This window comes from Primulina eburnea, chromosome 8 (genome assembly GCF_022965805.1).
Source record: "Primulina eburnea isolate SZY01 chromosome 8, ASM2296580v1, whole genome shotgun sequence".
NCBI lineage: Eukaryota > Viridiplantae > Streptophyta > Magnoliopsida > Lamiales > Gesneriaceae > Primulina > Primulina eburnea.
This window is the reverse complement of record NC_133108.1, coordinates 28,433,428-28,451,790: the sequence shown is the minus strand read 5'-3', so window position 1 is coordinate 28,451,790 and position 18,363 is coordinate 28,433,428. Positions and strand designations below refer to the sequence as shown.

General features: G+C 35.7%; 1 protein-coding gene and 1 long non-coding RNA gene across 2 annotated transcripts; one reads left to right on the top strand and one right to left on the bottom strand.

The window, feature by feature from the left end:
• The first annotated feature begins 807 nt into the window (after positions 1-807).
• LOC140839353 (6-phosphofructo-2-kinase/fructose-2,6-bisphosphatase) lies at positions 808-17,732 on the top strand. Its single transcript, XM_073205998.1, has 23 exons — positions 808-1,036; positions 1,120-1,183; positions 1,274-1,569; positions 2,047-2,265; positions 6,182-6,391; positions 6,495-6,590; positions 6,812-6,910; positions 7,022-7,051; positions 8,096-8,149; positions 11,544-11,597; positions 11,668-11,745; positions 12,594-12,685; positions 12,757-12,814; positions 12,906-12,980; positions 13,800-13,847; positions 14,066-14,163; positions 14,832-14,907; positions 15,349-15,411; positions 15,502-15,593; positions 16,354-16,422; positions 16,514-16,577; positions 16,648-16,713; positions 17,405-17,732. Exons 1-23 carry the CDS (start codon positions 851-853, stop codon positions 17,477-17,479), a joined length of 2,262 nt encoding a protein of 753 aa, XP_073062099.1. The 5' UTR covers positions 808-850; the 3' UTR covers positions 17,480-17,732.
• LOC140839354 (uncharacterized) lies at positions 2,337-6,174 on the bottom strand. The gene is made up of 2 exons (XR_012119695.1): positions 3,360-6,174; positions 2,337-3,243 (listed from the first exon to the last, which is right to left on the bottom strand). It is a non-coding gene; the product is annotated as an uncharacterized lncRNA (long non-coding RNA).
• Positions 17,733-18,363: the final 631 nt, after the last annotated feature.

Sequence of the window (18,363 nt, the reverse complement as noted above, 5' to 3'; positions counted from 1 at the left end):
CATCGCCGCCAATCCTTCGACGATTACACTCAACCTGCAAATTTCGTTAAGAATTCTAGTCAATCTTGTCAAGGGATACAATTTCTATTCGTGGATTTAATTCGGAGAATCGAAGAAGGCGTTTATTCTAGTAGATAATTCATAGGGATATAAAAAAAGAGTTATTACAGTCTAAAAACCGAGATAGTTGGAGTCAACATTTAGAACACAAAGTTAAATTAAGCTAAACACCCTATAAATGTTTAATAAATTGACACATAAAAGATTTTTTTATAGTAAAAATACAAAAAATTTAAACTTTTGACGTTTTTGATGCAAGAAAATGATATTCTAATATTAACCAATAACATTTCTTTCACTTTTTGCCCGTATTAAAATCCAAAAGGATCTAATATTTATGAAAATATAGAGATTTGATTAAAATTATTAAATTAGAAATTTTTACTTTAAATAAATTTAATTTTTTTACGATTATAATAATATCTATGTTTTTGAAATATAAATTTGTGTACGTACAATGTTGGTATTATTCATAAAAAAATAAAAAAAATTGATTATAATTTAAGATGCTTGAACTTGGAAAAATAATATAAAAAATATATAATTAATATTTAATTATGGATACCTAAAAATGATTGGCTACCTGAAACATTTTGTTCCTCACCCAAAAAAAAAAAAAAACAAAAAAAAACTAGTATAATACAATTACTAAAATACGAATAGAGATCGAATATATTCGGATCCGGGCCCACCCGGCCTGTGTGGGACGCACCATTATCCAACCAGAATCCCAACGCATCAAAGTAATAGCATAAACGGATTCAATTCTTATCGCTATTTTCTTGCGAATATGGGGACTGGTGTATCGAAGAACCCAGATGGCAGCAGCGCCCATGGCAGCGAAGAGAGAGAAGACCAAGGGGGCGGCCAACTATTCGTCTCCCTCAAAATGGAGAATTACAAGCTCAAGGGCGAACTCATTCCCCATGTCTACGGCTCTGTGCCACTCGTCGGCTCCTGGGATCCCTCCAAAGCTGTATATTTCTCATTGCCATTTTTATGTAATTTGATTGTTTTCAGTTGCTCCCTTTTGGGTTGGCTGATTTTCCCGCCACACAGCTCTCTATGGAACGCGAGTCGACGTCTATGTGGGAATTAAGTTTTGTTGTGCCCTCGAACCATGGTAAATTCCTAGTCTGGGAACTCGTTTCTTCATTCTTCTTGTGTTTTCGAAGTTTTATTTTTCAGATTTTAACTTTTTCTCCATTAACAGAGACATTGGATTTTAAGTTTTTGTTGAAGCCCAAGTATAGCAACAGTCCCTATATTGTGGAGGAGGGTCCAAACAGGCAATTGACAGGGGGTATTTTACATGGGGATAGGAGGTCGGCTGTGCTTAAATTGACCGGTGATGAGATTCTCGAGTACAAAGTATTTATTAAAGCGGATAGGGTATCACCATTTGATCTTGCAGCAAGTTGGAGAGCATATCAGGAGAATTTTCAACCCTCAACTGTTCGTGGAATCCCAGATGTCAGCATAAATTCAGCTGCTGAAACCAGCACTGAGGTAATAAAGAGAATAATTCTACTTGTTCAATGATATTTCCTTCTCCTGTTTCTATTAAGCAAATGCTTTTTAGCAGATGCTTTGCTGAAAACTGTATGCATACTATCTCTTATTATCTTCCAGTTACTGTTTTATTCCTAAATTTTATCTTCAACTTTCTGCCAGCGAGTCAAGTTGTATTGTTGGCAAGCTTGTTTTATAGACATGGTGACTGAGAACAGCAGGTTGTTTGGGTGACCTGAGAATTTTATTTTCTTTGGGCTGGTGATAAATTTGACAGCATCTTGTACAAGAAATATTTTAGTGAAGAACTTTTATCTGATTTTTATTGCTATCAATGATTTTTCCTGTTGTTCTGCTATTACTTATTAGATTTACCTTGTATGTGGCCTTTATAAGTTCCTAGGGGTGAAATTTCTTAGGTTGAATACCTTATAGTTCAGCAATAATCATTTTGTTTATTATACTCCAATACAGAATGGATCTTCAGCCAGTTTGGAGCTCGATCTTGAGCACTATGTTGTTCCAGCTCCAATAACATCTGCAAATTCTGGTCTGGTTTATGCTGCTAACATGACAGAAAATCCCAGATCGCTTAGTCGTGTGGGGATATTTTCTAAAAGTGATGGTTCTAGTGGTACATTACATCACCAAAGAGATACTGGCACTTCTGCTGATAGGACTGCAACTTCAATGGTTTTGTTATTCTCTTTAACTATATTATATGCTTCGTTTATATTTTTGTGTAGCGTTTGTCTTTATAGAGCATTGAGCTTTGAGGAAAAACTTATACTGTTTGATGAGATTAGGCACAATTAAAGAGGTCACAGGATTTATATAATGATTTACATACAAATTAGATCTCCACTTTCCAGCTTATCTCTTATAAACTTCCTGTCAGCTCCAACTTGTTTCATTCTGTTGTGCTGAAATGTTTATTAGCAAATAACAATGCTAGTTACTGACTCATCCCAGTGCGAGTACTGTAATTTTTACTCTTCACTTGAGCTGACTACCACGTCTTGCTGCCGAAAGCAGATTTTATGTTTGATGGGTGAATTTGCTTATCTGCATCAATTTGAGGACCATAACTTTGTTTTTGCTGAGTAAATGCCTTTACCATGATTTATATATGCACATCCGCATTTCAATTTCCAGTTTCTCTCTAAGATCTATCGCGTATTTCAATTGTAATACAAGAATGCATTCAGTGGAATAGGCTCCTTCAGTTTCCATATAGTACTTCAATCATCCTAGTTCTTGGATCTCCAATTCTCTAGCTGGATATTTTTTCAGAGCTTTGTTTTCCTTTTCATCATTTCTTGTAATGCCCAATCCCAACCAGAATCCTCGTACTGTCGTACATAATATTTTTTTGCAAAATAATCCAATTTAAGCTGAACAATAATACCACTTTTTTTTTTGGTTACTAGATAATCTATTAGTTCACTGATGATTACATGAGAATTCACTAAAATCTATACCATTGGGACAGTACGACAACAAATAACGATTCCTGCACCATGAATCACAATTACACATTTATTTTACCTTGCTATTGACAAATCACATATGGAGGGAATCGAACTCGTCTTAGGTCTGGAACAGACATTAACCTGTAATTATGGCTTCAGAACATTCTTATCACATGCATATTTACTTCATATCGGTAACCTGTAATTATGGCTTCAGAACATTCTTATCACGTGCATATTTACTTCATATCGGTAACCAGTAATTATGGCTTCAGAACATTCTTATCACATGCATATTTATTTCATATCGGGAACTATACCACGTATAATTTCAAATATTTTCAAGTTATAATGGATATTCATAGAACACACAATATTTATGTTGATATCAGTAACTTGTTGGCATACAAAAGCATTATTTTCTGAAAGCCATGATCAAAATATTTGCGTGAAAATAATTTTATAACAAGGTAGCCAGAGTGATTATAAATGTTTACCCTTTACACTTATTGAATTTGATGATGATCCAAAATACTTTTCTTCCTCTCTATCAGTCACAACAACCTACTGTTTTCTTCTTGCAGACTATTTATAAACCAAGTATAACACTTGACTATGACAAGATCAACCCAAGACTCCTATTTATAGGATTGGGATCTAGTCCCAATTAAGAATAAAGTTATACTCTGATTCGGAATAAAGTTCTTGCTTCAGTTGAGAATTAAAATCCTACTTTTTTCGGAATAAAATTCCATATTTCAGGAATTTGAATTCAATCAAGAATTAAGGTCTCCTTGTTCTCTAGGATTCTTGTTTAATTCGACTTGTTTCCTTGCAGAAATCAAGTTTTAAAATCCTACTCATGTGCACGTCACATTAGTTAATTATCAATGATGTTCTCACAATTTCTTTCCTCTTTATTTGTGTTGCTCTTTCACTTCAGAAAGTCTCGAGCTAAGAGATCCCTTTAAATTATAATCTCATTGCGAAATAGATACGTCGGATTATTCACTGAGTTTGCTGAGATCTGTCTTCTTACTAAGAAAATTTCTGGATATTTTTTTCCTGACTGCTCAATATTAGGCTATTCAGCCTGGGCCGCACTTATAATATTTTTGGTACAATATCACGAAATTTTGGGCCTTCATATTTCTTTTGGTCTTTGGAGAGTCTACCAAACCATATCCTAGCATTTTTTTTACATCAAACAGCTCCAAATGCCAACTGAATATTTCAGTTGGAGATGGCAAATTTTAACTTATTCTTATTGGAGCATGCCACTTTGCTACAAGTTTGGATTTTTACCACTTCAATAAGCCATCTTAGGTGTAATTTACTGCATCCTACAACTTTCTTTCTTGATGGTAGGTCAACTACCTCCTCAGGTATAGTTCTTTTTACGTGCCTGCAGTTCTGCCCTTTTGGCACCTTTTAATTGTGCTCATTTGATCGAAAAAGTTTCTATGTTTTAATGAAGATTTGTTGACACAAAGTTTACAAGAGGGCATAGAGGATGTCTGATACACTCCCTATTCCCTTTCCTAATTGTGATGGGAAGGTGATAATTGTTCGATTTTTTAGGAGATTCAATGTCTGAAACTTCACTTACATATATTCCTGGAGTTGGTTGGAATTTATGAGTTGATTCTGGATCCGTATATCTCCAAGTAAACCTAGTCGAACTTGAGCATGCCATGGAGCAAGTCATAGAAAATCTATTTGGTTGTGTTTTTGTTGGTTGTTGCTAACTCAAAGGTTTCATGCATTCCTTTTCTTTTGTAGATGATATTGTCATTTGTCTCCACTTGGAGATTGGATTTAGAGACGTATGATTTTTAATCCTCAAAGTGACATTGGCAGAAATGAAAATTGTCATGTTGAATATTCAATAAAGATGCGCTTAATAGCTCTAGGATGTTATATTCCTTGGTCTTGTTACGAAGATGAACAAATGCAATGCATCCAAGTATTTTAAGAGAGTATATTTTTGGTTCTAAGGCTAGGATAGACTTTAGAGAGGATTTCAGTTGCTATTTTATACACCAAAACCCTTGTAGTTGGATAGTGATCATACATGCAATTGTGACAATAGTTTCCATCTGAGGCAGTTTGGAACTTTTTTATGAAGGAGAATGACTCTAGTTGTCTTTAATAAATGACCATTGTTTCTTTCTCTGAGTCCATTTTATTGTAGGGTAGTAATGGTTGAGAATACCTGAGCTATGCCTTCCTTTAGAGACTAAGGAGATAAAACTTGATTGAAGTAAACCTTTTCATTTTAAACCTAAATTGATTTTAAATCATTCTATAAAAATTTGGAAGTATCGTCTTACATTAGAGTTTGACTTGATAACAAATATCGGAGGGAAAATGGTGTGATCGTCAATAAACAAAACAAACCATCATGAGCCAGACACGTTATACATTGGAGAGGGTCCCCAAAAATATGAGTGATTCAAATCATATGGAATAAAACAAATTTTATTCTGATTGGACAAAGTATGCTCTTATGTTTTACAAATTCACAAACTTCACAATGAAAGTGTTAATTTTGTGACCTTTTCAACAAAGATGGAAATATAGTTTTGAAAACACAAAATGATGGATGCCCAAATTTAAAATGATGAAATCAAAGAATATCTTTATTGGATTATACAAATGGCATACATGATTTATTTTGAGACGCTATAGGTGTTTTCCCAGATAATGTTGTCTCTCTCCTTAGAGGTCCAATATCCTTTGTTATTCTCTTCCTACTTTTTGGATAAGGAATAAAAGTATGAAACTTGATAAAGAGAAGTCCTATAATTGGTAACTCCAGCGATGGTGATCCACAACTCCTTGATACAATTGTTTGGACATTTGATCCTTGAAAAATAGAAAGCTTATCCGAAAGTGCTGGAGAACATACGACACTGTATTTTTCCAATGCCCCCAAAGTTCCTGTTAGTTTACTGAACTCCGCTTTATTGAGCTTCATCAGACTAGACATCCCCACTTCCTTTTGCAGTTAGCGTCGTCCATGAATTATGTAGTAGTAGTTGTAAATTATACCTTTTTTTTCTCCACAATATTGCATCCCTTTTCTCACACAGCATTGTTTTTATTTGGACTGTAACCTGATATTTTTCTATTAGGGAATGGAAGTCATTGTCCCAGACCTGGCAAAATTGCCTACAGGATCTGGTCTGCTCGAGTCAAAGTCAGGTGGAATTTTTTCAACTTTACAAAAGCAAGAAGGTCACAGGGGCCTCTTTGTGGACAGGGGGGTAGGATCTCCTAGACTTGTAAAATCAGCAAGTGCGACAACTTTCATGGTTGATCTCAAACATGATTCAGAATCCAAGGTTTGCAGCAACCTTCTATATACAGACTTGAAAACTTGTATCTTTGATTTGTTGCCTGCAGAAATTGCTCACTCTTAACTCATTACTCATTGTTTGTTGTTAGAACTCTATGCCAGCAGCTGCAGGAGCAGTTGCAGCGGCAGCTGTTGCAGATCAGATGCTTGGACCGAAGGAGGATAGACACCTGGCCATTGTCCTTGTACATTACTTAAATATTTTGTTGATACTCAGTCAAGTTCCATTTTCTCTTTCAGTGCCTTTCAATCTTGGCATGTTTGTGCTAAACATTTATTCTCCTAATTAAATTGTTCAAATCATAAGAACCTGGAAGATTCCTTATGTGCTTGTTTTGAAGTTGTCAGTTCGATGCCCTGAATTTTACTGCTTAGAAATGACGTCGTATGAATTTGCCTGCTACAGGTTGGATTGCCAGCTCGGGGCAAAACATTTACTGCAGCTAAACTTACTCGGTATCTTCGTTGGTTAGGTCATGACACCAAACACTTCAATGTTGGGAAGGTAATTTTTTCTGTTTTTGTTTTTTTTCATTTTATTGTTTTTTGGTCCTCTTCTTCTCATGGAATCATCTAATGAAGAAATCTGCTTGAATGATATGTTTTTTTGATTCAGTATCGGCGACTAAAGCATGGAACTAATCAGGTACTATCAATTGGTGAAACCTCTTCTCTCTTATTTCACAGAAGATTGGGGTTTAAGGTTTCCTTTTGAAAATCCTCTAAGGAAGCTGCCAAATCCATTTGATGATAAGAAATATTGTTCATACCGTCTCCGGTTTATTTTTATGGCTATAAGTGAAGAATAAAGTTTCTTTCCCCATTTGGGCATGCATTTCCATTGTTATATCTCTACAAAGTTCATGGCAATCGAGACAATATGCAAGGCTATAGATTTGTTTAGTTGGGTAAACTAAATCTCCTCAAAGAATCTTTGTTTTCCATCACTAAATCGTGGTATGTCTGTAGCCTTTGTTCAAAAAAATTGATTCTAAAACAAAAATGATTATTCATCATCATATAAACAAGAATCGCCTTTTACTGTGAACTCTATAATGACCTGCCCTTTGTAATACTTACCGTTATGAAAATCCAATGTTTATAGGATCCATGCACTTGTTTTAAGTCTTTTGACTGTTCGACATATATCTGCTACAATATTTCTTCAGGATTTGGCTTGGTTCTGATTAACAGAATAAGTGATTAAGGATTGATTAAGTACAAGTAAAACATACATGCTCATACACTCAAACAGGAACTAGCACTTGATTGTTGTTGTAGAAACTTGAAACTATTAGATGCTTACAATTTCATGAATTAAGCTTTCCATATACAAATTTCGTGATGGGACTATCATGCTACATGCTTGGTTCAATTAATCTAAGTATCCTTGTATGGAATTGTTGTGAACCAATAAGTTTTACGTGGAATTGTCAGTTACTAGCTATCCAAACACCGGATGAGTTCATTGCTTTAGCCAAAACTTACACTCTTAGGCTTGAGAATATACTGCAAACACGACGTGTGCCGAAGCTTTTGATAGGCATCCAATTACAATATGTGTACTCTCAAGTGCTCAGACATAGAACTAGTATATGAGCATGGCAATAAATTTTAAAGAAGCTGAAACCAAACTTTATTTGATCATTTACATCTATTTACCTTTAATCTCACAACTCTATCTACGCAGTCGGCAGATTTTTTTAGAGGTGACAATCCAGAAGGCTTGGAAGCTCGGAATGAGGTAAACTATATAGGATTATTCCATTGAAAATTTATAACTACGTGTTAGTGCCTGAGTTAGTATCGGATATGATTTAACACTTGAACTAATATCATCCCTATGTCCTCACATGAGCTAAGTAACATATTTTGGAATTTTCTTCTCCTGCTCAATATTGTTTGCTGATAGACGTTAATACTGGCGATTCTGTCATTGAAAAATAACACACTTTCTTTGGCCTTATTGCTTTTGTTCTAATGTTTGGGCCATCCTTAATTAAGATTTTATTTCCAATTGGTTTCAATTATTGTGTCAGTTTTTCAATTCACCTATGTGGAATAATAACCAAAAAAGAGTAATTTTAACCATTTTCCCCTTTTTTTCTCCCCTTTTTTCTCCCCTCCTCTTTTGCACAGCATTATATGATAGATAAATGTAGGGAATGAAACTCTAGATGTTTTGATTCCACACTCCCCGTGTTACCTTCGAAGTGTCACATTCTAGCTGTTTAATATGCATTGAGACACCATACTTGCTATCTTTTGCACTTTAGCACATGTTTTGATGGTCCCAGCCTTCAGTTTTTATGTCTGTTCCCAAGGCTGTGGGAACTCTTTGGCCTAAGTCTTTTATATTAGGGCCCATATTAGGCCAGCTAAGTATTGAGGCACATAACAATACCACCCACTTAAAAATCAGCCTTGTCCTCAAGGCTGAGATATGAAAAACTTGGTCTCCATGAATTCCGCATCCTTCCGACCAACTTAAATGACGACTATCACAATACTGAGGTTGCAATACTCATTCCCAAAATATTGGAAACCAAGAGGATATTCTTCAGCCATGCTGTGGTTATCATATCAACTAGCAGCCCCCTTTTCTTGTTGCTATGAGGATCACACCCACAATGATTAAAGGGGATGTACCCTTTCATCTTTCCCAGCTAGATGTATTTGTTGAATCCCGGTTTTTAAATTTGAAGCTAATTCTTGATCAACATATTCAAGATATTACCACCAGCTTGATCTCAAGTTTCACAATAGGAGGTTACAATAGCAACAAACGCCACAACTACATCACTATTAGTCAAATCAATTATCCATAATCCAACCGTGTTGGTTTCATCAATCGGCAACCCCCATTCCTTCAATGCTAATTTAGGAATGCAATTTAAAATAGCAACATTGACTTCAAACACCAACATAAGAGTTCCACTAAGCATAGCAATTAATTTCAGGATATTCAGAATCACAAACTCATGAATTACTGGCGAAACATAATTAATGATATGAAGCAGTAAGGTGTAAAGCCAAAGGTTACCCACTCTTCTTTTACAATCACCAGCATTCCCAATAAGAGATAAAACTCCGTTGAGCTAGATTGAAAGATGTTGTCCCCCTCCATCATTTTTGTATTTCTGATACTTGAACACCTTACTCCTTTTTTCATCTATTCTACTCTCAAATGTCTGAACCCATCCCTATGTCCAAGTGGCTACAGTTGCAAATCTCCTCCCATAGAATTACCTCCTCACTGCCAGGAAATATTTCCTTAGCCTTCACAGCTATAATCAGCCATGTATTTCGTTTTTCTTCCAAATCCCATTCCCATCCTTAATAATATTCCCCATACCCTACCTTCTCGTAAAAATCCTTCAATCATCACAAACATATGCAACAGCCTCTCCACCGGACTCATCATGAAACCTTGCAGTTTGAAATCGCCTACCCTATGTTTCTCTTCCTCTAGATGTTCCTCCCAAGCCTCCCTACACCTTAGTCCGGGAAATCCCTCATCTTCCCCCGATGTGGAGTTGGCTATCGGTTATTTGCTTTCCATTGTGAAATAAATGGTTAGCGCTAATGGATTGGGCCCTTGGATTTGTAATTATCCCATGGGCTCTTTCCTTTTCAATCACGAGGATAAAAAAATAATAACTCATGTATTTTTCTAATAGAGAGATGGACCTTGTGTTTTTCTTCAGTCAGATACCATTCCAGTGCTGTCCAGTGCTCGAATCTCACAATTTCCAGCCCTGCATTCCGTCACCCTTGCGCAGCAGGATTTCCCCATGCACGCTTCACTTTATCTGGTGGTTTCCTTTCCTTCGAGTGGAACCCTCAAGTCTTCGGAACTATATCACGGACAAACAATTAGACGATGCCTTGCAAACAGATCCCCATACAATAGTAGCTTCCGCAAGCGCATGGATCGGTCTGGGCTTGATCGAAGTATTCGGAAAATACAGCTGCTGCAACAATTTGTTTATATTCGAGTGGCTGTATCGTGCTACAAGAATGAAATCAATGGAATCTGTAGATGTGTACTCAATTCCACCTATAGAAATGATGTTCATCTCTTCAAAATGATCTCCTCAGTTTCTATGCCAAAGACATAAGCTGGAAAGTCCATAATCATCTGATTCATCATCTCGTGCAATTGCTATTGGATCAGCAAGATTTCCTTCTGGACAGGTTGCCCATTTTATTTCTCTTCCCTCTCACTCTCATCAGCATTTTTGTCAGATTCACCTCGAATTTGGTTAGTGTACTCCTCCTCCACCCTCTTAACTGCACGCGTTCCCAATATTTCCATACATGGCTCCACCAAATCCACGAGACCTGTAAATTTTTTCATCGTCCTGTTCATTGATATTACAATCTCATGTAATTTCAACACCATCTTTTCATATCTTCTGCCATCTTCAATGTCTTATCTTCCAGTGCATCGATTCTCACGTGCAGCTCTGTGGTTGTCATCTCTTCTTCCCCTCCGATCAACATCCGGTAGGTCGGACCAATTGTTAGGAACACAATTACGAACTGAATTTATATCGCAACTAGAATGATAATATTTTCCAGCGTTCAACTCTGTTACAAAACCCTAGCAGAAGTGCTAGTATCCTAGCCAAAGCTAGTCCAGAATACAAAATAATAACTGAATGAATGCTCCAGCCCTCCCCTACTTTATGTTTTATTCTCCTCTCCTTACGTCTAGATTCTTCCAAGGCTGTGGGAACTCTTGGGCCTAAGTCCTTTATATTAGGGCCATATTAGGCCCATTAAGTACTGAGGCACGTGACAAAAGAGCACGAAAGCTTGCTTCTGTACTTTTACCAAAAAGGCTGATTGAATGATGAAATATTCTTATACAAATGATTATCCATGGGCTATATATACTTACTAACAATAATAATGTATTATTGTTCTTGTGTTGTAAATTTTCTTAAATCTCCACATGTTCATTCTTTCGAACAGTTGTCATATGTGTGTGTGTGTGTATTTTGTTCCAATTGTATTTTTGTAAATAACAAAGTGCAAATTTTGAACCCGTTTGTGTTTTTTCCTTCATTATAATCATAAACTAAACGAATTTTTTTCTTTGCTCAAAGTTTTAATTCATGACCTGCTACTAGGTAGCAGCACTTGCAATGGATGATATGATATCTTGGATGCAAGAAGGTGGCCAGGTCAGTCATTTCAGTTTGTTGTGGTGCACTTGATATTTCTCCTTTTTAATGCTTTTCCGGTTGTGTTTAGGTAGGAATATTTGATGCCACTAACAGTACCAGGAAAAGAAGGAATATGCTAATGAAAATGGCTGAAGGCAAATGCAAGGTACACTAAGTTTTGGCTGTCTTTGTTAATGCATTTGTTATTAGTTACTTTAATTTCTACTCTTTTTCAACAAAATCTTTTGTATGTGTACTGATGTGGCTTACGTACACGACAAAAGATTGTTGTTCTGAATCCCTCCGTGGAACTTCTACTTTTCACACTTGCGTTTTAACGTTTTATTTTTCGGTGTTCTGAGGCTTTGAATGGGGGGCCAAGTCTGAGGTTTGTACCCGGGAAGGAAGCTAGAGAATGTAGTCTTCTATTTAACGTATAAAGGGGGTCGGGGTTTGGCTCCAGGCATAGAGTCAATTGACCTAATTAGGAAAGTGTGACTTACCTGAGAAATCAACATATTTCAAACATTTGTTTTTTTCATAGTATGGACTATGGAGCTAAGTTTTCAACTCATGGATCTCGAGTTGTCAATTCAATGATTCTCTTCTTCTACTGGTTCATCCAAAATAACCTTTATTTGGTTGCCTCGCCCTTCTAAAAGGCTGCTTGTAGGCCTATCAGCCTGGTGTTGTGTAATTGAAAAACATAGCTGGTAAAGGAATGATTTACTTTTGTTTTTCACGTTCAATATCAGTTCTCAAACTCAAATCTTAAAAGAGTACTCGATACTTGAAGCATAACAAAAGTGTCTGAAAATTCAAAATTGTTAAGAACTTAGTTCGATAATATTCTAGAACTCAAAGTTATTTTCCACCTAAATACTGAACTGCAAATTAAATACCAAATTAAACACCCAGTACTACATCAGCACTCTCTGTCTTTCCAGAGTCTGCATTAAGTAAATTGCTTTATCCCTGGGTGTCTGAAACGTGCCAAATGTTCTTTACTTGCAGATTATATTTCTGGAGACATTATGTAATGATCGACAAATAATTGAGAGAAATATACGTCTCAAAGTTCAACAGAGCCCAGACTATGCGGAAGAGTATGAATATAAAAAGTTTTCTTGTTGTGATGTGCACCATACTATATGTTGTGATTTATGATACATTTCAGGACAGATTATGAAGCAGGATATCATGACTTCAAAGTCAGACTTGAAAATTATGAAAAGGTAGATCCTTCAAATATGATTTTTTACCCTCTCTTTATTATTAAAGTTTTCTGTGATGAATGCTATGATCCATAGTTTTCCTTTTCTGCAGGTTTACGAGCCAGTAGAGGAAGGCTCCTATATTAAAATGATTGACATGGTCAGTGGCCACGGTGGACAAATTCAGGTAATTATCCAGTCTCTCTTTTGCTAGAATTTGATTAGCCATCTTTCTCACGGCTAATGTGACCAAGGTAACTTCTATGGGATATAGTTACCATAAACAGAAATGAATGAACCATTTCTACTTCAACAAAATGATCTAGAATTCCTTTTCAGTGTATATAAATTTTAAAAAGCATTTTGATAGGATCTTGTCTCGAATTGGAATGATGTCATGTCCTTCGTTTAGTATTCATTTCTACTGTAGATCCTTTGTTCAAGAAAAGTTGTCTTTTCTGATTTCGTTCCTAAATCTTAGGAAGATTATGTCCCATAAATTGTAATTTTGACTCATGTAAGAAAAAGAGAATCATTTTCATTCGTTTTGTAATTCATCTGATTGTAAAACTCTGTGCTTGCCATGCTTTTTATGCTCAGTTATCTTCATGGTGAATGCTTGGCTTATAAGATAAGTCTTGTGTTTGACTATCTTTATAATTTTAAAATGTCCTCTAGTTGTTTTACATGTGAAATTTCCGGAGATCAACTTTCTAATTTGTGGTGAATTTATTCGAAATGCATCTTGTTGAAGTGGACTTCTATTTATGAATTAAGTCCGGGCACTTACTTTCATTCTCTACATTTTTTTATTATGGGGACAAAAGATAACTGTTTCGTCTTTCAATATGGTGTTTTATCTTTATTTTTCAGCTATTGTTTTTTAAGTAATTTAAGATTGCGTATTATTTAATTTCTTTCTGGGCCTCTCTTTTTTTAACAAAGAACTTTTCTTTTTCTTAAAGTTATAATTGTAGAGTTGATGTCGGTTTGATTTATTTAACAGGTGAACAATATTAGTGGATATCTTCCTGGGCGGATAGTATTCTTCTTGGTATGTTGTAGTTTGTCTTCTCTTGGGACATGTCTCTTTTGCCTTTGTATCATAATGTTGTGGATAGAATACTGTTGTCTCCAACTCTTCTGCTCTATTTCATTCTTTTGTTTATCATTTCAAATTTAGAAGAGGGATGATGATGGATGTTAGGATTGAGGGAAAACATTGCACATCATATGGTAATGATTTCAAATGTTCTTCCTGTGATGTTGCAGGTGAATACACATCTCACACCACGCCCAATTTTTCTTACTAGGCATGGGGAGAGCCGTGACAATGTTAGATGCCGAATTGGTGGTGATAGTGTGATAAGGTTCTCTCTCTTACGAAATATGAAATATTTTTCTTATTATACTTTTTCGTCCGACTCCAATTCAAGATGGTTGTAGTACGAGACATTGTTAACTTCGCATACCTTCCATATTCTTGTAGAATTTTTCCTTTCTTGCTAAGCAATCACTTTCTGATAGATTTTGCACCTTCAATGTATATTTTAGCAATATTTTTCTTGAAGACTCGATCTACAACTCAAATATTAGTTTAAATAACCAAATATCCTTACTTTCATGCAAAAATAATTGACTGAGTGCAAGGTGAAAGCAATCATTTCAACGCGCTAATGGACTCAAAACAAAAACTGCGCCACACATATTCAATAGGAGACTAGATCTTATATATGAACAGCTTCTTCCTAGTATTAAGTCTGATGATGGTGTCGGTGATTGAGATTGTAGTTGTAAAAAGAGAGTGCTGTAAAGGTTAAATTCTACTGAAAAGTTGTTGGATTTCGACACATCTATTCAATGATGCTACATCATATTTCAAATTTTAATGTTTTAAAAATGGAGCTCAAAAGTTGTCCATTCAAGACTAGATTTTCTTGTGTTTTACTTGAGTTTATCAAGGTGAAGTGCTTCAATTACGCTTATTTGTTGTGATTCATGTTATTGCCCTTTTGTGATGTCAATTGCCTTTTATCAGTGATTCTGGGGAGCTTTATTCGAAGAAACTTGCCAATTTTGTTGAAAAACGTCTGAAAAATGAAAGGGCAGCTTCTGTAAGTTTCTCTGATCTCTGAGATTTAGTTGAATATGTTTTAAATTTGTAAATTTTATATAGTTTCAGTGAGAGAAACATATAAAACTCTGCATCCGCATTACAAATACGTAAACAAAATTCTTGATGAATTTACCCGAGTTTATACTATCGCAATCCCATCCTATAGGTTAGATATTATAATGGGAAATTGGGAATACATATGGTTTGACTTTCTCAATTAAATCGTATAATAAAGTTATATTATATCATAATTTTGATAGCATTCAATTTGATTCTATGTACATTTTTTATGTTAGACAAGATTAAGAACAACCGCTCTCTCTCAACAATAATTAATTATGCACAGCTTATATTCACCACATTTACAGGAAAAATAAGTATTCTTCTGTCTACATTTGCTGTTCATTAGCTATTGACTTCTATTTCTCACATGTTTTAGATATGGACTAGCACATTGCAAAGAACAATTTTAACAGCAAGCCCTATAGTTGGATTCCCTAAGGTTTGTGTAATAGTGCGCCCATAGCTGTTGATATTCTATGCTTTCTTTAAACCGACATCTGAGTCATTCCTTCATTATCTTATTTTGTAGATACAATGGCGTGCACTTGATGAAATTAATGCTGGTGTTTGTGATGGGATGACATATGAAGAAATAAAGAAAAATATGCCCGAGGAATACGAGTATACTTCAGTTTTTAAGCATTAATTTTTCATGTCTTTTTTCCTCGTTTATTTATTTTGTGCGTCAATTTTTTTCAGACCTGAATATTGCATGAGGTTTATGGATGATATCTTGGTTTGTTTTTTTCATGATATTTATCTCTGGGGGGGCTGTCAAGTGTCAAACTACATCAACATGTCACATGTACATAATTGATCATTTATTCACTCTCTCCCCTTCTAGAGCATTTTCCTTTCTTTCGTTTGACTTTTCAAGCTAGTAAAGCCCACTGCATCACCCCTGAGGCTGGATCAAAACACATGAATCTGAAAGAAATTTTGCGAGATGTGTCCTGGAGAATTTAGGGTTCAGCTGATAAATTGGAACCTAGAGTCCTTACAAATGGGAAACTGAATTTATCAACTGAATTAACTAGGAAACAGAGTATTTGATTTCCATATACCTTTTTCGTGTGTGTACCCTCATGTAATGGAAATTAAACAAGCTGGAATGAATTGAACCCAAAATGTGTAGCATTGCTGTAACTGGTGGAATAAAAGTGATTGATCACTAAACAAAGTATTATGTATTGTACAATTCTGTGTTTGTTTATGATTTTTTTTTTTGTTTTATTGAAGAAACGAGTTTGTTTTAGCATCCATTCATTTTTCAGCTTATGAATACATTACTGGAAATGCATTTTGTGCACTTTTTATTTTTGATTCTTTTCATCATCTCAAGCTCAGCTGTCCCGGGATTAACCTGTTTCGTGTATTATAGGTCACGGAAAAAGGATAAGTTGAGGTACAGATATCCTCGCGGGGAATCATATCTCGATGTTATACAACGGTTTGTATTCTGCAATTCCAATGAAATATGTGTTTTCTCAAGGTTCAAACTTTATAGTGCTCACTTGTATCTGCCTTTTCGCATCTTTCAGGTTAGAGCCTGTGATCATTGAATTGGAACGACAAAGAGCTCCAGTTGTGGTGGTTGCTCACCAGGTATACATTTGAACTGAATTTACCTTTCTCCACAAAATGCTAAGCTATTTTTTTTGTAATTTTCTTATAGGCGGTGTTGAGGGCTCTGTATGCTTACTTTGCAGACCGGCCATTGAAAGAGATTCCCCACATAGAGGTATATGATCCTCAATTACCTTTATTTTAATGAGGTAGAAACCGAGTAGTTTATTTTCTATTTATTTTACTTGAATCAAGTAATCCACATGATTCTATTATGCAGTATTTGCTGGAATCCTATATCATTATGAGTTAATTATTTCAAGTGAATACATTTTGATAATTTCTTGACATGAGTAGAATCAACAAATAGAAGTTTGACTTTAGGACCTGTAATACATAGCTACAACTTCCTGTCTTTTTTAGACGACCAGCAGGCAGAATACATTTGTACCTCATCTTGGGTTGGTAAGATGAGGATCCTGAATTATCTATTTGTAAAATCAGTATAATTATAATGAAATAAATCGAGTTGAAGCGAAAAGTTGTGTTAGTATGTAATTACATAGCTTACCACGGAGAACAAAATATTCACACCAGTCAGCCCCTGCTGCATGACTTTCATTTTCGTGTGAAAAGTCCAAATGCCTTGTTTACTTGCTAGGGGTTTGTACCCATTAGAAGATGTAAAATCTGCTAGAGATTGATTTTTGTTTTTTTTTTTAAAATTGGGGTATGTTATTTCAGCTTTTTAACATACTGCAACTTAAAAAAACTCTTGGTGCGACAATAGCAAGGGAATAAAGCTACAAAACCACTGCTCTTTATATTTAAATAGTGAAAACAGTTTTGGTCTTGGATTTTGGCAGATGCCGCTTCATACAATTATAGAGATACAGATGGGAGTCACCGGAGTCCAGGAGAAAAGGTACAAGATCATGTGATAATCCAGTGCGACCGGGAACACGAATTGAAGGATTATGACTGGCACTAATGTAGTTCAGGTGAATTGTTACCATAACCAAATATAGAAGAGAATAAAACAAGTTTTACGCAGCAAAATAATTTGTAATGATCCCACTTCAAAGTAAAAAATTGCGTGGGAAACGATCAAAATTTGTATAGATCGAGTTTGCATGTTCAATACTCACTCATATAATATAATACTAATAAAATAGTTTATTTTATTTATAGCTATAGAGCGCAACTTGAACTAAATTGTTGCCTATTTATCCAAAGAATACCAAGCTTATTCTCCTACATGATCATTTCGAGAGCAAGGGATTACGAACCCGTTTTAAAAATCGGTAATAAATGCCACAAGTTACATAAATCAAATCAAATGTTCATGGAAACCAAAACCTAGGAATGTAAATGAGCCGAGCCGAACAGTATCAGGCTCGGCTCGGGCTCGTTACGAGCCTTTGGTTTGAAGCTCGGGCTCGGCTCGTTCGGAAGTTATGAAGCTCGGGCTCGGTTCGAGCTCGGCTCGTTAATGGCTCGTTTATCTTGTTTAATGAGCCTGGCTCGGGTTCGGCTCGTTAAACAAGCTCGTTAAGCGAGCACGTTTCTGCTCAGAAGACCTCGCGCAGGTCGCGCGCATATGCGCGAGGAGGCCAGTAGCTACGATGCGAGAACAGAGGCACTCGCGCATATGCGCTGAAGTGTGCGCGCATATGCGCTTTATCAGCGACGGTTTGTTAGCGACAATTCGTCGCTAAATGTTCAGTATAGTTTAGTTTCCTTTGTTAATCTGCGAGGTTCATCTTATTATTTCAGCATGAACTTATTTTTTTTTATTTTTTTACTTCGTCAACATTGATATGCC

What these genes read in the sequence shown, in the direction of transcription:
- LOC140839353 (XM_073205998.1), top strand. Translation starts at nt 851, where the DNA reads ATGGGGACTGGTGTATCGAAGAACCCAGATGGCAGCAGCGCCCATGGC. An exon ending in CTGCTGAAACCAGCACTGAG is followed by an intron (nt 1,570 to 2,046) that starts GTAATAAAGAGA and finishes ACTCCAATACAG; the next exon opens with AATGGATCTTCAGCCAGTTT. An exon ending in TATCTCGATGTTATACAACG is followed by an intron (nt 16,423 to 16,513) that starts GTTTGTATTCTG and finishes CGCATCTTTCAG; the next exon opens with GTTAGAGCCTGTGATCATTG.